This window comes from Girardinichthys multiradiatus, chromosome 5, assembly GCF_021462225.1.
Source record: "Girardinichthys multiradiatus isolate DD_20200921_A chromosome 5, DD_fGirMul_XY1, whole genome shotgun sequence".
Taxonomy (NCBI): Eukaryota; Metazoa; Chordata; class Actinopteri; order Cyprinodontiformes; family Goodeidae; genus Girardinichthys; species Girardinichthys multiradiatus.
In genome coordinates, this window is record NC_061798.1 from 16069086 (window position 1) to 16092434 (window position 23349).

Consider the following 23349-nt stretch of genomic DNA (forward strand, 5'->3'; position numbering starts at 1 on the left):
TTCTTTTCTTTCAGCCTTTATGCATGGTTTATGATTTGTAAATAATAAATAGACGAGAATTCTGGACCTCATCTAGACTGGTTAATCCTTGGGTATAAGTCCCAAATACTTTAAGATTCCCTGTTTATCTGTCCAAAAGTTTACAGTTAAGCTGAAAATTATTCATACCTCTGGCAGATTCAGGTTAAAAATAATCTCTGAAGCTTACCAGTATGTTTGACTGAAAGTAATATTAATGATCTGGAGTGACACAGCCAGAGTCTCAAGTTGAGTCTGATAGATAATCTTTGGAGGGACCTGCAGAAAGGGTGATGGCAAGCCTCAAACAGGAGTTCATCACCAAAGATAAATCATTAAAATAACAGCGGAAATATGTGAAAAGTTGGTCAGCCATTGTAGAAAAGATTTGATTTCTGTAATACCAATGAAAATGTTTTTTTTGTATTATGAAGAAAAGTGTAAGTAATGTACAACATGCCATTTTTATTAGCGAAAATGTCAATGCAAACAAATAAGTCATACTTCTTTGACATTTTTTTAAATGATGCATGTCTCATTTTCAGTGAAAAACCTCTTGGTTGAAAAAAAAAAGAAATTAAAATCCAAATCTGCCAAGAGTATGAATAATTTTGGTCTTAACTGTGCAAGTATAAACAGCAGTGCAATATCCACCTGTGCCCCGAGATAAACATGTCTGTTGCGAAATGTATGTTTCAATACCCAAAAAAGCAAAAGTCCTGGTGTAGATGCTGGCTGAAGCTGGTATGAGCGTCATTATTCACAGAGGCCACTCAGGGAGGAAGAAGACATTACTTCAAAAGGAACATAAAGTGACATTGTTTGTTGAAACCATGTTCTGTGGTGTGTCACACTAAAACCCAAGCACTTGGTCATAATCACCAGTATTACATTTTGAGAAAAAGAGCACAATTTAATTTAATCAAATTGTGCCTTTAAAGAAACTTAAAAACCCCCCACTTCAGCTGGTTTCAGTTGGTCACATTCTTAAATCTGAGCATTTTGCCAAATTTATGGTAATTGGCATTTTCTTCACCTGTTGATGAAATGAAAACGTGTGCATTGAATTCTCACCACTCAACATAAAGTCAATGTGTCTTTAGAGGACAAACTGAACCCTAATATTTATTTGATCTGTTTTACGCAGTTTCTTCTCTCTGTTGGCAAGTTAATCACTCTTCTTAGAAACGATCTACTTTTTTTCATCTGCTTGCTGAGCGGGTCCATTCCTCTGCGGGGGTGGTGCACATCACTGGAATTATTAACAACGGCAAGCTACTCTATCATTGCCCCTTATGAAACGGCCCAAATGTGAAACATGTTTAAACGTACATTTTGATCGAGTGATAACACCTTTTAGTCCTCTCCCAGAACTACTTTGTCGCTCACTGCGGACCCCTCCGAGCAGCGGCAGTGGGAGCGGCCAGCATAACCTTGGTGTGAGGCGGCTGGCTGAGCGGCTGGAGAGCAGCGAGAGAGGCTGAATAGTGAGGCGGTGGAGTATCACCGTACTGCTGGCGTGAATATGGCGGAGACCGTGCGCTCGCTCTTTGAATACCGGGACCCACACGGCGACGGAGAAGGCGTCAAAGCGGCACCGCTAACTCGTGGGTGAGTCCGGTAAAAAAAAAAGAAAAAAAAAAAGATGTTATTAGACTAATAGTGGAAGTGTTGTGGCTACCTATAGGGAAAACGTACACGGGTGGGTGTGTGCGCGGCTGTATGTGTGAGGGTGTTTTCGGTGCTGCTAAAGTTATTGTCACGCGTTTGTTTTGCTGATTATCACTATTTAAACTCCGGGTACGATAAAACTAGCCTGTCTTCTCCACGTTAGCTTGTTTCTGACCGTTAAATCCATCTCGCTGCGCGGCTCCAGAGACGCATGTATGTGTTGGTTTGCGGCTGCTGTGTTTCAGACAGAATTCACCACTTTAACAGAAAACTGTGTTTGCTAGTTGCATGGTTTAGGAAGAAAAGGCGAGTGAATAGATCTTTAGCTGGAAAAGAACATTACTACAAATACTTCACACTTGTTACTCTCTCAGGTAGCAACTTAGAGATGTTTTAAAACAATATGGCGCGCGTTAAACTATTAATAACTAAAGTTTTTAGTCATGCAATGCAAATGTTCACTGTCAAAAAGTTTATAAAACATTGGAGTTATTATACAGGCAATGATAGCCCGTGTGTGTGTATGTCTGCAAGTGCGCGCTCTTGCTTGTATGTTGTGCGCGCGCTCACGTGTGATTGTGAGAGAGCGAGAGATACACACACACACACACACACACACACACACACACACACGGAGATGAGAGAGAAAGGAGCAGCTCTCTCTGTATATCTCTGTGTGTGTGTGTTAGAGCAGGGGAAAACGGAGGGAGTGTGTGCGTGTGTGTTAGCGTGTGTGTGTTGGAGATGGGAGGGGTAGAGGGAGTGAGCAGTGTGTGCGTGACAGAGTGTGTGTGTGAGAGTGAGACCGAGATGAGGAGAGGGAGGGGGAGCTCAGTGTGCAAGGAGTGTGTGACAAAGAGAACAGGAGTGTGTGTAGTTGTGTGAGTTTATGTGAGTGTGTGTTTGGGGAAAAATGGGTGAGAGTGTGTATGTTGGGAAGAGCAGATAAATGTGTTTTCTAGATCTTCTGTCTGTATTCTTGTGAAAAGAGACAGAAAGTTAGAATGAAGGGAGTTGGAAATGAAGGTGTGTTTACTATGAGGCTGTGAAGGATGTGTGTATTTGTGACAAGAAGCATATAAAAAGTGTGTAACTGTGTGTGAGAGAGGCAGATAGAGGGGAAGTGTGTTAGAGGCACTGGGAAAGGGAGGGGTGTGTGTGTGTGTGATCAGAGAGTGGGGGGAGGGACTGTGTGTGTGTGTGTGGGGGGGGGGGATGTGTTTGTTTGTGTGTGTTTGAGAGAGAGTAAGTGAAGTGTGCATCTGTGTGTGAGATGTGTGTGGTTGTGTAACCTAATGCAATGGATAGATAAAAAAGAGGGAAAGTGTGTGTTGGATGTTTTGGATTAGGTTGTCGTGAGAATAAACCTTGCGTCTGACTTTAAGAAACTGAGAGGTGTGTATGATTAGCTGAAAGGAGCAGGTTGAGTATGTGTGTGTTACCACAGAGCAAGAGAAGACAGGGGTGTGTGTTGCAGAGTGAGATCACATTGTGTGTGTGTGCTTAAGAGAGTGAGAGGGAGGAAAAGAGGAGGGATGGCGGGTGAGGAGGATGTGTGTGTGAGCAATCACCAGCATGCATGCGAGATTTTAAAGCATTGAAGGATGGTGTGTGTGTGCTGTAAGCTGGAAAAGAAGGCTTGGTAGCTTGTGCATATGCTGTTTCTGTGTTTGTGTATTTGCTGTGGAAGAAGAGGTGAGTGTGTGTGTGCATGTGTATGTGTGTGTTTGTTCTGCAGTCAGTAAGAATGGGAGGGGTGTGTGTCATGGGGTAGACAGACACAAGGCTTGTGTGTGTACGTGTGTTTAAGTGTGCATGGGTGTATGTGTCTGCAGCTCCTAGACAAGGGCAGTGTGTTTTGTGTGTGTGTTATACGAAGGGAAGGAAAGTGTTTATGCATCTACTTTGTTTATGAAAGAGGAAAGGACAGTGTGTATGTTTGCATGCTCAAAGGAAAAGTATCTTTATGGGGGTGGTATGGTATATGTGAGATGAGGGGCCTGTTTGTATGTTTCATTATTGAGAATCATGTGTGCGTGTGAAGGACGGAGCATACATGAGGCTTACTGAGTTTTTGTCTGAAGTCCAAATGCATGTGTAGCGAGCGGCAGGAACAGTTGCATGGCAAGAGGTTGCGTGTGTATCTTTGTATCCAGCAGCACATTTACTGTTTGCTTGTTGGTGGCTAAAGGAGGAATAACTTGTTTGGTGGATTGTGTGTGTGTGTGTGTGTGTGTCACAAAGTGGAGAAGAGAATATGTTGTGGCAGACATGCATGACTGTGAGAGAGAATGTGTGTGTGAATGAGTGAATAAGAGAGATGGAACATGAGACTGTGGGCCTGGTTATTTGAGTGTGTGTTTGTATGCGTGTGTGAGGGAGCTTTAGAGGCAGGGGGAGGATTGTGTATGTGTGTGTGCGTGCGCGCATGTGAGCTTGGCTACAGAGAGGATATTTGTGTGTACTGTATGTGTGTGTGTCAGTAAGTGTGTTTGCGTGCCTGTTAGCCTGAGAGGGAGGGGGGGGGGGGAGTGTGTGTGTGTGTCAAAGAGAGAGAGAGAGAGTTAGCGCTTGTTTGCGTGCCTCAGCGTATGTGTGTATTCCTGCAGGGAGGGGAAGTTAGAGAGAGATGTTTGTTGCGTGTGCACATGTGGCTTGTGTGAGCTATGCCTGTCTAGATGTGGGTCTAGAGTATGGACTTTTTTTTTGATTGCGTATTTGTGTGTGCATGTTGGTTGGTGGGAGGGGAGCTGTGTTTGTGTGTGTGTGTGTTATTTAGAAGGGAGGGAAGATGGAGAGAATCGATGGAGAGGGTGAGACAGAAAGAGAGAGGTACGGAGGGAGATGTTGAGGGGTCAGCTCAGTCAGGAAGCGGTGGTGAGACAGAGTTGGATGGCAAGAAAGTTCGAGGAAAGTTATTGAAATACACAAACAATTCTAGCAAACAAACTTTGTGTGCTTTCCTAAGGAGAAAACTGCTAACATGGATTCAGTGTGGGGAATGGTTTAATCATTAGTGAACTGAAAATACAATATATTGCCAAAAGTATTGGGTCTCACCACCAAATCAATGAATTCTGGTGTTCCAATCACTTCTATGGCTGCAGGTGTATAACGTTTGGTGTGGAGAAACTTGACTGACCTGCACAGAGTCCTGACCTCAACCTCCTTGAACACTTTTGGGATGAATTAAAGCAGAGGCTGCAGTTCTGGTCTTCTCATCTAACTATGAACTCACTACTAAAATCTTGTAGATGTTTGCAAAATACAAAATCCTGGCAACGGTGGGTCGGTCAACAATTTGGACCTTATACATTATAAATTGGATGTCATCAACCTCATGTACATGTAAAAGTAGACAGACAAATACTTTTGGCAATATAGTGTATGTCTAGTGTGAGCTTCTGAGTTGGTTTGGACTATAATTCTATATCATGCATGTTAAGATGCACTGATCTGGGATTTCTTTGCAGATACAGATTTCCAGTTTATTTTGAAGAACAAAATGCAAAAAAGAAAAAAAAAAGTTCTTCTAAGTACTTTTATGGAGGTAGTTTTGAGACCTGCCGATCAAAAGAAAATTGTCAGATTCTGACCTAAGGTTGATTGATTCAAGTGATATATGTAGAGATGCACCAATTTTATTTTTAAAGTGAGCAACTTTGTTATTCAAATGTTTTATTCACTTTATTGTTCTGTTAATGTAATGGCTATTTGAGAATGTTTTTCTCAAAATACTCTTTGTTTTTTCTCAAAACTGTTTAGGGTTAAAGCTTTGGAATTTTTCCGCGGAGTACTTTATCAAGAAAAATCTTAAGAATAATTGAGTAATCCAGTAACTCCAGGTTGTGCACGATAATTCGGTGCGCTAGCTCTGCTTGTTGCTTTAATAATGAAAAATAATCCTGTCCACAGGTAATGTTAATTACAACAATTATAAACACATATTTCTACAAAGTTATTGTTGTAGTATCCCAATTGTGCCAAAATAACGTAGAATTTGTTTGCTTCTCTTTTGTTTCTAATCTAACATTCATAGCATTTTGTCCTCTTCTTCCAGTTTTCTTCTGGTTGTCTATTGTCTTCTCCATCACTATTGATGTACAAAGAAGCATGGCGTGTGACCCCAGTTGTAGTCCCTATGAAACACAAGACTGCTGGCTACTATGCAGAAATATGAAATAAACTAAGCACCGAGTGAGAGGTTATTTTTGTATTCTGGTCATTTGAAGAACTGTGTCAGTCATATAATAATAATAATCGTAATAAAACATAATGTATTTCAGATTGCTTCGTATCAGTGAATGCCCACTGACACTTACGCTTTATAGCTTGACAATAAATCATAAGTTGTGAATGTCTTTAAACAAAATGAATTGTTGAAGGATTTAACAGACAAATATTGCAATTAGAGGTGCTAATGCATCAAATTCTGCAACTAATATTGGAATAAAAGTAAGTAGACAGTTGAGTCACTAATCATTATCTGCTCTCATCAAAGACTCTGTTTTTACCAGCCCTACCCAGAACTATTTGGCACGACCCTTTAGTTGAAGCATGCAAGTCAAGCTTGCTGTCCAAGGTTCCTTGTGATCCTCAGATCTGTAAGCTTGTACTACATTTTGCTACCATTCATCTCCCTATTCAGACAGAACCTCTCAGCCCAGAGCAGCTAAGCTGCTATGATGTGAATCTGATAAGGAATATGATCATAAAGCAGCAATGTCTGCTCCGTTGTCTGACTATTCAGTTTTAAGGCTGTCAAGCCGTTTTAACTAAAGATTGTGATTCTAAGCAGAATTCTGACAATGCATGTGTTTTTGTTATTTTAGTCCATAGTGCTTGTTGTAGCTTTAGTGAAATGCCTGTATGCTGCTGATGGTGGTTGCTGAGCCCTGGTTTACAGTTTACAGTCTTCATTAAAAGGATATGAACTTGACTGGATTTTATAGCCACACTCTACAAAGTGTACCTCGATTTATGTTCATTCATAAAATAATTATTCATTATTTTTAATCTTAGTCATTTTGCCATCATTAAATTCAGTTTCTAATAACTGTATGCATTTTCATGATAGTCCATTGAACCGACATGTGACAATAAAACACATACTCTTAAAAAAACAAAAAGGAGACTCTGTGGCAAATTCACACCACATGTGATAAGTTAAGTACCGCAATTGAATCCAAAGTTGTAGCTAGAGATACACCGGGATAATGGCTGTGCGAAAAATCTAACAATTTTCAGCTCGACTCGTCCTGACTGGTAGGAAACTCAGTAATTTTTTGTATATATGCAGTTTTGATTATTTAACTGAAATGCTGTCTACCTTTTGACACCTTATACCCACCATGCATCAATTTGTACCCGATTATACGTCTGAAGATTTAAAGTAATTTTCTATAATTGGCCCTTCTTTCAGGCTGCTATAACATGGAACTAGACTTTAGTAGGTGTCATTTTGCTTCTTTGCTGTTTTGTACTTTTGCAAATATGATCCTTTCTTACCCTAAGGTGAGGCATTTTGATGAATTGGCGAAGAAGTAAATTGACCCAATGTGACTTCTGCTCCTAATATGGATAATTATTGACTATTCATGCTGGGAAGTATTAGTATTATCAATATTAGTGGATCAAAGCTTTGCAAAAACCAGAGATCAGAAATCATCCACAAATCTCAGAGTGGTGGATCTCTAATTGTAGGCAATTGCCTTAATTTCTACAGTTCTTATTAAGTACCTTTTTTCCCCCTTAAAATCAACATTTGTGTGTTTGTTGCAGACACAACCTTTTCAAGGGAAACCCAAATGAAGGTGCACCCTCTTCAACACACTGACAGATGCAAACAGAGTATCATGAATGTAGATAGAAGTGGACTGGATTAATAAAAAACATATCTTTTTGTTTATGTCTGCTAACCATGCACCTCATCTGCATTCATTATTAGTCCTTAATCTCAGCATTTTGTTGCCTATCTGTTCCATTAACTATTTAGCTTTTTCTCCACCCACTCTTTTTTGCGTGCAACAGCGCACATATTCACATACTAACATAGGCAGTACTGATCATTTTAAAAATCCAAAGCCTGATCTTCCCATGGCCTAGTTTCAGGAGACTCCGGTGTCATTTCAGTGAAAACTGACTGATGGGAAAACAATGCTGAGATGTGTGTTAGCACAACTAGCTCAGATTCAGCAGAGGCGGGATCAGTTTGGCTCTTCTTAGCGTTGCTGTTTTGACATGCACTTCGTCTGAAGCAGATAATCTGACTTGTCCACTCTGGGCGCACACAAGAGGCAGCGTTCAAGCTTTCTGTGGTCAGAAGTCATCATACTCAGCTAGTCACTTCGACTAAATAGCAGGATGTTATTTCTGATTTTGAAATCGGAAGGGGTGAAAGTTGTAGCAGAGTCCTTTTTGTCATTTGTTTGAAATAATTTCCGACTATTTAGTAAATTTTGATCCTGAAAGAATAGAGATCAGTTTTTCCCATTGGGGATGTATTTGGAACTGACATCCTACTGATATTTTCACAAATTATCTGACTTGGTTACAGATGGCCTCAGCAATTTGTAGTAGCATCTGAATTGTGAGCTATAGAAGGTCGTTGGTGCAGGATGGTTTTATTTTGAGTTCATTAGAAGGTCTTCAGACTTTCTGTGCAACACGTGAATTTTTTCCAATTCTAAGAAGCACTGCTTTATTTGTCTGGCATTGGAGAAGGAATACACAGATGTGTGCAGAAGAAATTATGCAGGATGTGTAAAGCATTAAAAATTCACAAGCACATAAAGGTAGTGTTGTTTAAGTTCACTCTTAACAAGAACTTGTTCCAAGTTTAGTTTAAAACTGAAATCATGTTCATAGTATCCCACCTAAACAGTCTGAACTAAATTAACACCCGACTCATAAAGTAATTAAAGTGCATTCATCATTTCTTAACAAAATGCTAAAATTAGCATCATGAGTCATTGTGCATGAAAAATATGCATTTCGGTAGTCATTGCAACCTGTCTTTTGCCTTCTTATTCACATCTTTTTATTCTGTCCTTTTCTCTTTGTTTACCTTAACCTTATTTTACTAAACTATATATAAAGCTGCTCTCCACGCGTTTGCATGCTGTAGTTGTCAGAAAACAAGACATACATTTTGATAAGTTACCTTTTAAGATTGTTTTTTTCTTTTTAATATGGCAACTTTTAATGCACTGGGAGGTTCATTTTTAGGATATAATCCTGATTCTATTTAAATGAAACCACTAATGGCACAATTGTTCACATAGACTAAAGACGGCATTTCAACAGTTAATTCTGCTGTACTTACCTGTACGGTGATCTGAGAGTAAAGTTAGAAGTGACAGAACACCTGAACAGCTCGTTTCCTCTGCTTAGATCTGCTGTACCTGAAACCAACCCTAAGCTTATTCCCTGCCTGCAGCAGGTTCAAGCTCTTAAGAAGCAACATCAAAATTGGGGTGCAGTTTCAACTTATTATGATCCATATGTCTTGATGATTTAATGTATGACCATTCAGTTTCTATTGTTAGGCTTAAAGCAAAGGAAGAAGCATACTTTATCAGCACCCAGCTCCCACAGAGACCAGTATATCTGTGCATAGCTGCCTGACCTTTGCCCACATGTGTACTACACGTGCTCAGCAGTCAAAAAGCTCTTGCCTTCGAAGGAGGAAATCTGCGACCTTGCATAGAATAGCTAAAGTGTACTCCTAAATAGAAGACGATTATTAGATGCTAGGGTTAGCTGCACTCAGTTAAAGTTTGGCAGGTAAAAAAAATACATTGTTGTGTTAATTTGACGGCGTTATACAAAACACTGCACAAAGCATAGAAAATATAAGCAGTGGCATGAACGAATACAACATTTGGCTCAAACACGATTGAAGTTTTTACAAACTTATAATGTGTATCGGTGTGTATTGTTTAAAAAGAAGATGAACTTAGGTTTGTAATAAGATGAAAAAAATAAAGCTTAAATACATTTTCCTACAGTTTACTGCACTTTGGTTTTTGTGTTTTGAGTGTGATGAAACCGGTGCCTCTTGAATTGTTTTATGTAACATTTTGCTCTGTTAGCTTTTCAAAAGCATATCATTTATTTATTTGTTTAAGTGTTAAAGATTTGCAGTCAGTTTGCTTATTTAGAAGCTAATACAAAAAAAACTAGTTGTTTCTTCAATGAAAGAAAAAGTATAACCAACACAGGAGTGAATTTACGTGTCTTTATTTGAGATTCTTTCAATAGACTGATAACTCAAAACTTTTAGGGAGCTTTATGATCATATCTGTGTTTTTTATTTATGGTGGACTAAATGGATTTTTTTCTTAGTGAGTTGGTGAACAGATTGTGTGAAATCCAGAACCCTGTGCTGCGTACATTCACTCTTTTCATTTATGTGTGCCTATTTGAAGGAGGCCATATTGATTTAATTGGTGGCCATTGGTTATTGATCCCTCTCTGACTGATGTGAAGTTTGGCTACTAGACACATGGATTAAATGATATTTGGGTGTTTTTCCTTTATGTGTGTTTTGCAGGCGTGGTTGTGGAAGGAAAAGAAAAGGGACACCGGTGAAAGTGTTTGTAACACACACAGAGGAAGAGAGCGTGCCTGAGCAAAGCATCAGCCCAGGTATGTATGTGTGTGTCTGTCTGATACATTTTGCATGTTATATTCTTATAGCCATCAGCAGGGACTGTGTGTTTGTTTGAGTGCTGTCTGCGTGTGCATCTGTCTGTGTGTCTGTAATTATTGTGGGGGTGGACTGTGTATGTGAGTGACCTACTTTTGTGCATGTGTTTGAATGTGTGTGCCTGATTACGTACATGTTGCTGTGTGCATCTGTGCCTGTGTGCGCTGCAGGAGATGAGGTTGTGACCTCTGTGTTCATGTGTGCATGTCCGTATGTGTGCGTCCCTGGTATGTAATCCTTCTTCACCGACTATTGCTGTACTCTCAGGTGATCGAAAGGAGGGAGGAGAGAGTAAACGGCCCACACTGGATGCGTCTTCCTACAGTACACAGCCTGCTCCTCACAACTGGTGAGCTCACATTAATCTGCTCCTGTTAGTTGTTTTAAGTGCCATTTTATAAAACATAATAAAAAAAAATAAAAAAAACAGTTGCTGATATTACCCGAGCACTTGAGGACAGCTTAGTTTAAGCACAGCACTCGTGAATCACGCTCTTCATGTCCCACCAACCATGTAGGTCTTGATCTCATGTATTTGGATGGAAAATCAGCTGTGCTCCCTAGACAAGACACTAGATCTATATCTTTCTAAAATCATGTCAGCTTCGAAGGGTGGGTATAAACAATGTCATATCATGACCCCCCATCCCCCCGTTAGACTAAATATTCCTCTGTCACTTAAAATTCTAATAAATTACATTGAGGAAGTCTGAATGAATGAATACCTGCCTGGTGTGGTGTTATCAAACAACAGCTGGAGTGAATTCGTGCACTAGCATCTTTAAACGGCAAGAACTGCACACATGTACAGAATAAACACAAAAACTTCTCTCCAATAACAAAACTCTAACGATATTAATGAAATACTTCAACTTCCAGTTAAAATACTTTAGTCAAGAAACTCTTCAACTAGGCGAGTGACAAAACAAAACTACAAAGCAAGAATGAAAAAAATAATAATAAACTTTGGTTAAAAATAGTAAAAAGAAACAAATAAGAATAAAACTGAAACCAATAAATTGATGCAGTGATATCCGTTAAGTGAGAATATGTTTGAAGGTGTATGTTGCATCTTTCGTTTCCTTATTTAATCCTTTAACCTTTCAGCGGTCCATCAGAGCAGACTCGAGATAAGGTCTCCACTGGATCCAAGGGCAGCTCAGCCTCCACACCAGCTCTGTCTCCTGCTGCTTCCTCAGCCCCAACCCTGACACCTGTACCCGCTCCGGCACCAGCCACCACAGCGTCGGCTCAGGGTCATGCTCTGACCCCAGCTTCCCCTGCTCCAGCTGCTCCAACGGCCTCCGCGCCAGCTCCGACAGCCATGTCCTTCCCTCCACCCCCCAACTGCCGCATCAGGGAGGTCCACTGTGGCAGCCAGGTGCGCCTGGTCGTCATCGCCATTCGAGACATCACCAAGGGGGAGGAGATCACAGTCGACTACAGCCTGACTGAGTGGGGAGAGAATCTAGTGAGTACGAAGATGGTGCAAAAATATTTCTGATTTCCCAACTATTCAAAAATATCAATTTCATGATGACTGTTGTTTAAAAAAAATCTATTATTTGCTGAAAGAAATTTAGAGTCAGCGTCTACACACACACTCACAATCACCCTCGTTCTTCATGCACAAGCTAAACAAGGCATAGGGTTACCATGGTGATGGCACAGCTCCAGCTCTTCCTCTACCTATAGTGCTGTAGCAACCGTAACCATGGTTATACCATGACATTAGATTGGATCAATTTACTTAACTGATACCAGAAACTATTTAAGTTGTAAAATAGTAAAATAAATTACCTCAAAGGTGGCCAATGGTGATCACATTCCCTTCAAACACATTCTTTTATCTCTTAGATTGATCTAGTCTTTATTTTTCAACAGTTACGTACCTAAAGCTTGTTTTAAACAATACCTCATACCTTACACATTTTTTTTGTTTGACTTATCAGTGGCAAATCTGTTGTCCTCTCTATTCAGGGCTAACTACTGTGGAGAGATTTCCTGCTCTCTGAGTGACAGCTCAGACTGATTGTAATGTTAAATATTAATGAGCAATGTGCCTGCTGCTGGTTTAATCGGAGTTTTATGCTTTCCTCAGGGTTTCCATGCAACTGTGTCTCCAGCGCAACCGGAGTGTAAGTCTGACTCTGAAAATAGCAACAATATCAAAAAGGTAAAACAATTCCTCCTATTTACACGTAATCTTTTATTTTATTTTTTAACATGTGTTTTGGAGGTATAAACCCTTTAATTGTTTATTTTCCTTATGAATTTAAAGGTTTTCTGTGACTGCGATTGAAATAATACCAATTACAAGCTATACAAAAATCACAGCCAGAAATTGCAGATCTAAGTGTGCACCCTGAAACTGGAGGGAATGTTCTTTTTAAGACATTTTAGAAACATTTTATTTAGGGAATGCCAAAAATGAATATTTGGCCTAATATTAATATTTAATATTATTATTACTGTTATGACCGAAAACCGATATTATATATATGTATATATCCCTATCCTTTTGATACTGTTAAAAAACGACCACATCGATGACATTTCTTCTCTGCATCAGTTAAACATCCCACAATCCTGTGCTGCATCACTGTCACATGCACAAACAAATAGCACATGGCCGACCCCCTCCCCACCCTGTCACGAAACACATAAACAGCAGCAAGATGGACTTAAACGTTGGTTAATAATATCCGCCCAGTTGTTCTTATTGGACCAATACAGATACACTATATTGTCAAATGTATTGGGTCACACCACATAATCAATGAATTCTGATGTTAGAAATCCTTGTATAAAGTTTGGTGTGGAGAACCTTCTCTGGCCTGCACAAAGTCCTGACCTCAACCTTCTTGAACACCTTTGGGATGAATCAGAGCAGATGGTGCAGTTCTGTTTATCACATCTAACTATGAACACACTCCTAAATCTTGTGGAAAAAGTTTACAGAATAGTTTAAGTTACCATTGATGGAAACGGTGGGTCCATCAACTAATTGGACCTTACAGATTAAGAACAGGATGTCATCAAAGTTCATGCACATGTAAAAATAGACAGACAAATACTTTTGGTAATATGGAGTATGTCGGACAATACCAATGTTGATACCTAATTTTATTACATGGTGCAATTCTAAGCAAAATTTTATGTTTATTAACCTTCCCTTCATTTGTTTTAACATGTAATGGGTACGTTGGGCAATGAGCAAATAATCAGCCAATCCAGTTGAATAATAAGTAGGCTCCTGTGAAATCTGTTTCTTGTCACCTTTTATATTTTTTCCCAAATTCTGTTTTTCTGTTTTTAATTTTCTGAAGTCTATGTTTTATATTAACACATTTTCATCTAAAATATCAAATTAGATGGTAATGTATAAAACACTTATTCAGAATTTTAATTTTAACTGCTTCAAAATCTGCTTACCAGTCATTTAAAAAACGTTTGAGACCTCCTCTGAGTTTTATGAGAGCGAAGAAAATTAACAGTATTTCAGGGAGACAAAAACTCTCTGGACATAAATTCACCTTATATTTCAAGTATTGCATTAGGGGAGAGGTCAGCAACTTTTATGATCCAAAGAGCCATTTTTGTGCTCGCACCTACTTAATAATAGTTGTTGAGAGCTGCAAAGCCTGTTTGTCCCCCAGATGAAACATAATGCATCAAGTTTTAAGAAAAGCTTGGTTAAAAAATAATTCTCTTTTTGTTGGTGGATTTAAAGAACTGTTATTTTTATTTCTCATTTTTTAGGTTTGTGACCAAAGAATATATGAAAACCTCACAACTAGGGAAAATTTATCTTGAATAGAACAAGGCCAAATGAGTCCTGTTCAGTGAGTCATTTTTTACCGCTTCTTCCATAATAGGTCGCAGGGGAGCTGGTGCCCATCTCCAGTAGTCTATGGGCGGTGGGCGGGGTACACTCTGGACAGGTCGCCAGTCCATCACAGGGCAACACACTAACAACCATGCAGACACTCATTCACATCTAAGGGCAATTTAGAGAGACCAATTAACCTAACAGGCATGTTTTTGGACTGTGGAAGCCGGAGTACCCAGTGAGAACCCACGGGGAGAACATGCAAACTCCATGCAGAAAGACCCCTGGCCGGGAGTCGAACCCAGGACCTTCTTGCTGTAAGGCAACAGTGCTACCAACTGCGCCACCGTGCACCTCCTAGTCATATCACTGGAAATGGCAGAAAAATTAAATAAATACATAATGTTCATCGTCTATAACCAAACGAACGAAAAAAATGCTGTCTACCATTAGTTAAAGTTTGTTAAAAACAAAAAAAAATGATAAAACTAGCTTTTCTAATTTCTATTAAAAAACCATTTGGTCCTTCACAGAGGCTCTTGCTAGCTTTGTCAAAAAATGTCCAAATAGCTACATTCAGCTTCAGAACCTCAAGTCCTGCATTAGGGTGACTGTGTTACATTTAACTCTCACTAATGATTATTAGGATGCTGGAGGTCCTTTTGGACAACCTTCTCTGCTCCAACACTGGGTTAGCTAGATTAGAGTTAACACATCCAATCACAGTCTGAAGAAACGTGTGTCTCACACATGCTGACGATGTTATGCTTTGCTAAAGGGCTAGGCTAACGCTAGTTTACCTCCTCTCTGTTTTGATATGACTCATCAATAATTCGACTTGTAGCATATTTCCGTGTGGTTCCATTTTACCATGTGAGAACACAACTTGCAGAGAAGGTTATTGCCCTGCTTTATACACTTAGCATTGTGCTTTTAAGATATTTTTCCATGTCTAGTGTTTCAGAAGCGCTGTGTTTTGCTTAGATCTTTCACACACAGATGGCTGTGTTGATTGGAGGAGAGCTGCAGCTGAGTGAAATCACACAAAGAGCTGAGGCAGTCTATGGAGTCAAGGTTTTGCTGTTTAACTGTAAATTTTATTGTAAGGGTGAAAAACACTTGGATTGGTAGAAAAACCCAAATTCCTTAGATGTAAGAAATAATGTTCATAGCTCAAAATACAATTATGTAAGAAGTACAAAAGAAAATAGACTGTGAATAGGGCTGAAACTCTGTGGCTTTATACGAATTTCTAGCATTAACTGCCATTGACGAGGTTTGTTTTAATGGGGCCTTTTTGGTGTATTAGTGGCTAATTAAGGGGAATTAATACAAAATCTTCAATGGATAAATTCCTTTTAATTAATTATGAAGAAAATAATTATAGATTTGTTCTCTCGTTCTTTGGTCCTTGTTTGGTTAATGTGTTGGTTTGGGTCACTCGCTGCATAACGGTTTTAGAGTCTGATTATTTAATTACTTTGTACAACTCAAGTTTGTCAGTCAAAAGGCAACTGCTTGATAGAAACACTGAACTGTGATCATAAGGATGTTGTTGATCTTGATAAAATTTATAGAAGGTTTAAAGGGTGTCACCTACGATTAGAAGATGTTCTGTTCCCAAAACTATAAAAATACAATCAATAACAATAATAAATATTTGATAAATAGTTTTTGCTGCAGGATGTGACTTGTTAAACACCACTGATGGTGGATGCTTTCAACATTTACTCTGCCACTGTTGATTCTTTTGGTGTTCACAAGCATTTGGTAAAATGGTGTCAAATCTCATACATCTTTCAATTACGTCTCTAACGAGACTGAGAAAATTAAACATACTTTAGAGTAAACATGCTTTTTAAAGTCCAAGATCAGAAAATGTTTAGGATGCAACTCTGATTTACTAATGAACCATATTTGGCAAGCATCACAGAAGTGGGAAAGCTAATGATGGGCAGGCAAAAATCAATGCTCAAATATACCCCTTACACATCATCTCATGTTATGACCACATATTATAGACCAACCTAATGTAATCCATAAATGTGAAGTCGAAGGAAAATAATCCATGTTTACGTTTTTTTACAAATAAAATCTGAAGTGTGGCATGCATATGCATTCAGTTCCCTGTACTCAAATGCTTCTTAATAAAATCTAGTTCAACCAATCGCCTTGAATAGGGAGACCGGTTAAAGTTGACAGGAGGATGGATGGAGCTAAATACGAGATGATCTTGGGAAAAAAACCTGTTGGAGACTGTAAAAAACCTGAGGCAGGCATAAAGGTTCAGCTGAATCCAGCAGGATAATGACCCTAATCTTATAGCTTTAGCTAAAATTGAGTGGTTTATATCAAAGGATACTTATGTGTCAGAATAACACAGTCAAGGTCTAGACCTATAGTTTAAAATCTCTATCAAGATTTGGAAAATGAATGTCCACAGGACCCTTTCTCATCCAAACCAACTGCGCTTAAGCAATTTTGTGAACCATGTCTAATTTTCCGGCTTCCTCTCACAGTCCAGAAACATGACTGTTAGGTAAATTGGTGTCTCTAAATGGCCCTTAGGTGTGAGGGAGTGTGTGCTTGGTTGTTTGTCCTGTATGTCTCTGCGTTGCCCTGTGATGGACTGGCGACCTGTCCAGGGTGTACCCTGCCTCTCGCCCATAGACTGCTGGAGATGGGCACCAGTTCCCCCGTGACCGGTATAGAAAACGAATGAATTAATGAATATCTAATTTTCCTTACACTTCACAATTATGGGCGACTTTGGTTTGGTCTAATATAAAATACTAATGAAAGTAAAGTTTGTAAATATTTGATGTAAATATTACATTGACAAGCTTCTCTTTTCCCTCCAGGAGGATGAGCCTCTCTCTCTGAGCACCCAGCAGCATCGGCAACAGCAGCAGCAACAGGACTATGTCACCCCCTCCTGGTCCCTCTCCCCATCATCCTCCCCCATCTCTCACTCTGATGCCAGTGACTCAGATGTTGGAGATGAGGACAACTCCAGCCCCCGTGGTCGTGCACTTCGCCGGCGGAAGAAGCGTCGCGGTACGCCTTCGAAGAAAAAGACCCCCCATCGGACCCCGCCCAGACGGTGTTTACCTGTCTCCTCCTCCTCCATCGCTCCTCACCATAATCGTCCCCTTTCTTCCTCCCTGTCTCCTGGTCAGTCTTCTCCTGCCTGCTCAACTTCCTTCAGCTCCTTAACTTCTTCCAAACCTGAATGCAAAATTTCTGGAAGTGGCGGAAATGTCACAGCAAACATCCCAAGAGAAGGACCGTCCAGCGACTCCGCACGGCAAACCTGTGAACACTGTGGACGCCACTTTCGCTCGCTGGGCCGCCACTTGGACAAACACCATGCCCACCAACCTGACGTGTGCTCTGCTCTTGTTGAGCGCTACACACAGATGCCACGTCTGCATGCGCCAGGCACAAACCCTCCTTCAGTGCACAATCACATAGAGCACCACTCCAAGTTTTCCCAGACCAGAGGGCAGAGCCGCAGCTCAGATCCTGTGCAAAGTGGTGTTCAGGACCTTTCCATGTCCCCGCCCTCTCTCACTTCAGCGGACCAATCCCATAGCTCCTCTGGGAGAAACTCCACATCTCAGGTCTTGACCCCTCCTCATGGGCAGAACGCAGTACCAGTGTCCGTCTTGAAGAGGAGCCCGCCACCCGTGGCAGTGGCACAGTCCAGGAAAGGAGGGGTGAGGAGACCAAGGAAAGAAAAACGGATGGAAGAAGATAATGAGGATGAAGAGGTGGAGGTAGTGGATATAGAGAGATCAAAAGAGGAGGAGGAAATGGAGCTGGTGGGCCCTCAGTCTTTTAACAGCAAAACAGCCAAAAAGATGGAGGCACCCAAAGAGGAGGAGGAAGAGAATGAAGAAGTGAATGGAGTGATGGAAATAGAAGATGACAGTGGGACAGAGGAAAAGGAAAAGGAGTTGCTGAGGTAATTTGTTTCTTTCTTCTTTAGCCAAGTTGGATAACATTGGTTGCCATGCAGCTACTTCATCTTTTACCTCCTATTTTCTCCACATGGGTTTTATGTACAGGCACAAATAAATACACACATGTCTAGTATTTAAATTAATGACCACACACCTTTTGTAGCAATGATCAAGCTTCTGGTACAATTGTGACTGGATATTTGACCACGACACTTATCAGAGTTAGCAGAGCTCATTTCAGTTGGCTGGTTTCCTGGCATAATCCCAGCTTGTAAGCATAGTCCATTAAGTTACAAATGGTTCCGGTTCTGGCCGTTGCAAAAACTTGATTTTAGCCCGCTTTACCATTCCAAAACTACTTTCAGCTGCCCATATAGATACACAATGCCTTCAGTGGAAACGTTTTATGTTCAGATGAGACAGATTCAGTTAGGAAATATGTTTAGAACAGTGTACCGACTGTCAAGCACGGTGGTAGCAGTATAGTGCTGAGGGTCTGATTCACGGCCAGAGATACTGGTCCACAGTGAATTTAATAATAAAGGAGGACAACCTCTAAATTCTTCATCTTTCCCTTAAATCAACAGCTGGATGGTTTGATTTGGATACAGGTTAGGGTGTTGATCCCAAACACTCATCATCTGGCAGGCTATCATTAGCTTCTGGAATGGTCTTCCAGATATTTAGTCTATGGAAAATGCATGGAGTAATCCTAAAAGCAAAGTGGGCGCCAGAAAACCAGCACATTTAAATAAACTCAAATATCCAGTTAGATCTATGCCGTAAGCCTGTCGGCTGGGAAGGTGTTTGGGTTCTCTGCTTCTTCCTCAGGGACATTTATTAAAATTTTAAGTGGAGATGTTTATATGTGAGCCTGTGTTTTATAACTGTGAACCTGAACAGATTAGGGTAAATCTACTGTCAGTTCAAGCTTGTGCACCAGTTTCATGTATTTGGATCCTGTAAAAAGATACAATTCAAATGCATCATTAATGGTCCTAAATCAATGACATTCATGTTCATTATGACTGTATGTACATAAACGTATGACTCCCACTGTATGTTTTTTATGTCACTTTTTGTTTTTTTGCAGTAGTTCAGGTCGTCACCACATGCTGCCACTCCTTTCTTCCCTGTCCTCTCTGGTCCTGTATCTCCGTCGGCTTCAGCACTCGGCGTTCTTGTCCCTGTCCCGGCAGCTGCAGTCTGCCGAGGCCTGGCGCCTTCTCTGCCACTCCAGCCTTGCGCTCCTCATTCTGTACAACCGAAGACGCGAGTGCGAGGTCTCCAAGCTGACCATCGCGGAGTATCGGGCTCGTGTGACTCCCCAGTGCCCTGTTCCCGTCCCTCCTGGTGCTCCTCCAGCTCTCACCCCATTGGAAGCATCCCTCTCCCCCTTTGAGCGACTGGTTCTTCCTCACCTCCCTAGAGTTGGGGTCCAGGGGAAGCGTGGACGTGTTCAGCCCCTCATCCTTCCCCCTCACTGTGAGCCCTGCCTGGAGCTTCTCCTTCAGACTCGACATGACGTGGGGGTAGATCCTGTCAACCCGTACATTTTTGCCAGACCCTACCACTCTCCAGCCACCCCTCTGCGTGGTACAGATCTCCTTCGCAGCCTGGCCCGTTCCAGCGGCACCCGCAACCCCAGGGCCCTGACGCAGACTAGGGTCCGCCGTCAGGTGGCTATCCTAACCCAGCTCCTGCTTCTAGGTGAGGGAGAGGAGCATGGGCAGCTGGGAGGCGGCGCCGTGGAGAGGCTGGAGCACTTCCTCGAAAGGGAGTACCACGTGACACAGAACTGTGCCGGAATTGGCCAAGACCCAGGCTTGATGGGCAGAGTGGGCCGAGTGGTACTGTGCGGAGAGAGAGATGGAGTGCTGTTCAGAGGGATGAGCCTGAATCACATCTGTCTGGAGCTGGATGGTGAGATGGATGAATGAATCAGTAGGGTCTAGTCATCAGTGTTGTTTCCTGGTGGGGGAGTGTTGGTTAAAATCTTCTTTTAATGAGTTTTAGTTCTTACCCCCAAATTTGATTTCCAGTTTTGTCAGGAAACTCTGCGGACTCTTACTCAGAGGGAGACTCTGACGGAGAACATGTGAAGGAGAAGTCCGAGGTGCCCACTCTGACCCCTGCTCTGAGCCCTCCACCGACCCTGCTGTACGTCAGGAAGGGCAAAAATAACGGGAGGGTGGGACGGCCCAAGAAGGTCAAGAACATCCAACCTCCCACACCACCGCTGCCCCCTCCTCCACCACCTCCACCTTTAAACCGCAGGAGAGGCTCAGGTTAGCCCATTGACTTGTTAAAACTTGGTGAGGTTTTAATAAAACCTAGAGCTGAGGCTCTGTTTGTGTGCTGCACATTAAAATAAAAACAAATTGAGTTCTTCATATACAATAGTAAAAGTTGGTCCATATTTTCCTACCTCATTTCCATGAATCGTTGAGCCGTAAAATAAAAAATAACCCAACATTCAGAGTAAAGTTGCAGGTTTTATTGTGATATGGAATGTTTAAGCTATTTAATAAAATACGTTTCATCACATTGATCCTTTTTTCCCCAAATACCTTCATATCATAAACACAATTTCACTGTATTTTATTGTATGTTTTACAGATATAAATCTGAAAAGTGTGGGGTGCATTTGTACAGGACACCCCCAGCCGCCCTCTAAGCCAATACTTTATTGAACCACCTTTTGCTGCAAGTCTTTGGGTTCTGTCTCAGTTTGGCTTCGCTCATCAAAAGACTAAACTTTTTCCCGTTCTTCTTAGCAAAGTGGCCCAGGCTCCATCAGGTTGGATGGAGAGGACCTATAAACATCATTGTTCGAGTTGCCACAGATTCTCAATTTAATTTAATTCTGGACTTTAACTGGGCCACTCCAACACATGAATATTCTGGTGTAAACCATTCCATTTTGGCTCTGGCTTTATGGTGACAGTCTCCTTAGTTCTTAGTAACTTTGGATTTTATTGTCCTGGATCTTTGAGAATCTACACTAATGTATGTTTAGGTCCATTGTCCTGCTGAAAGCTGACCCTCCACCCCAGTTTAGTCTTTTTCAGCCTCTAACGGGGTTTCTTTTAGCATCAACCTGTATTTGGCCCCCTCCATCTTTTCCTCTACATCAGCCAGCTTCCCTGCTGGAGAGAAGCATCTTAAAGGCATAATGCTGCCACCACCATGTATCCCTTTACTTCCACTTCAGTATTATGTGCTATTTCGGCGATGGTCTGTCACATGTAATCCCTGTACAATATGGTGAAGTTTGTAACATCGCTCAAGTTTAAGATTATTAATACTTTCGAGAGTATTATCGTTCTGAATGAGGCATAAGTTGTTCAGAGGAAGGATTTGAAGTATTTCCTTTCTGTCCTACATTGCAGGAAAGCGAGGTGTCCTGAAGCGTCCCTGGTCAGAGGCAGAGCGTGCAGCAGTCGAAGAGCACCTAACCAAGAACATCAATGAGCTTCGTGTCCCTGCTAAGGCTGACTGCGAACGCTGCTTGCAGCAGTGCCCCCTGCTGGTCAACAACCACCGCGACTGGCGAGCGGTCAAGTTCTACTGCCACAACCGCATTCAACTTCTGAAGAAAAATCAGCGGCGGGAAAGCCAACCACAGACGCTTGCGGTCTGCTGAGAGAGGGGAAGAGCCGGAGTGTTCGTTTTCTGATTCAGCCGATGTGCTTCGCTTAGGATGCAAACATTCAGAGACTCTCGACTTTCACCAACTCTCTGTATTGACCTTTTCATTGACAAAAATGACATTTGATGTCCTAAAAGAAAAACGCATTTCAGCTTTCTCCTGCTCAGTTTTATGGTCTTAAATTAACAGTAGAGTATTTGCGATGGTCCTACTCCTGGAAGCTGCAGCGCTGGTTGGGTGCAGAGCAGTGGGAGTGGATGGCAGCATCTGCCACATCCTTCTTATGTTTCTGGTTAAAGGATGTGTTTTCTTCCATCCAGATCACATACACTACAGAGATATCTAAACAAAGAGGGGCAACTGATCCCTACAGTGTTAATTGTGAAGTAGCATTTGTCTTCAGACCAATAGGAGACGTTTATAGGACAAATGGCCTCTGCTGGGGCTACACTTTCTGTCATCCTTACTGTTGAAGTGGAAAACTACAGCTAACCAAGTTCTCTCTTCAGATAAGCTAGTTCTTGTTTTCAGACAACTGACTGTGCATTTCTTACCATGATAAAATGATAATGGACCTTAACTAACACATGAGGTACTAGATTGTAAATGATTTGTGTTTCTGAAGTTAACCCCCACCCCCAAAGAAAAAAGTAAACGTCAGCCTGGAACTGGGAGCTTTGGTTATTTTAGAGTTAACAAAGTTGAGTCCAGAAAGATTTACACTGCTGTGAAAACCTGTTATCTTCTGTCTGCTTTTCAACGTTGCTGCCTTGAGCAACTTTATTTGGTTTGCTATTTTTCTGCCGGTTGCAGACTTGTTTTTCAAAGGAGTAAGAAGGTGCTATAGGCCAAAATCTGACTATCATTTTATGTGTAAAGGGGTTTTCCTTTGGTTGTGTTCGCTTGAAAACAGGGCGTTTATTGGAAAAAAGAAAATGGGACCCTTCCTGACAGGTAGAGCTCCTCCTGTGTTTTCACACTACATGGTTTGCAGCTTGACTAGAATTTTGGTTTTGCTCCGAATCTGCGTCCGTCGGACTAAAACCTCCACAAAACCTCACATCGGATACTTGAAGTTATTTCAGTCCATTTATTTTTTTCAGGATCTCTTTCCTCATTTCATGCTTCTAGACTGGCCAGTTACACCTGTACATAATAAGTATATTACTGTTCTGCTGACTGGTTGCTTGAGTTAGATGTCGCATTGAGTTTTCTGTCCACTTCTGTGTTTATGCTGTGTGTAAATAAGCCTGTTTTGTAAATACTCTTCAGAGAATCAAAGGAAAAACACAATGTATGACTTGCTTATTGTGTTATGTTTTTTCTTTTATATAAATCTTATAAAAAGTTAAAACTTAGTAATATGTGGTGTGGGTATTTATTTCACTGGAACATTTTGATAGAGGTGAATTGGTAGATTTATTTATGGTTTTTCTAATGAACTTCTTTAAGTAATACTTTTCCTCCAGTAGGGAATCTTAACTATTTCTGTCAATTTGGC

The 23349-nt window shown here is 41.1% G+C and overlaps 1 protein-coding gene across 2 annotated transcripts; it reads left to right on the forward strand.

Annotated features, from left to right (window-relative positions):
* Positions 1-1473: 1473 nt before the first annotated feature.
* Positions 1474-23206, forward strand: si:dkey-117m1.4. 2 transcript variants are annotated; one of them, XM_047366025.1, is made up of 9 exons: positions 1474-1629; positions 10244-10338; positions 10667-10748; positions 11507-11870; positions 12501-12575; positions 17093-18198; positions 19290-20119; positions 20239-20484; positions 21589-23206. In XM_047366025.1, the coding sequence occupies exons 1-9, from the start codon at positions 1544-1546 to the stop codon at positions 21840-21842; spliced, it is 3138 nt and encodes a 1045-aa protein (XP_047221981.1). In that variant the 5' UTR covers positions 1474-1543; the 3' UTR covers positions 21843-23206. The 2 variants fall into 2 exon arrangements, with proteins under 2 accessions (XP_047221981.1, XP_047221982.1); XM_047366026.1 differs by having other exon boundaries at positions 19293-20119.
* The last annotated feature ends 143 nt before the right edge of the window (positions 23207-23349 follow it).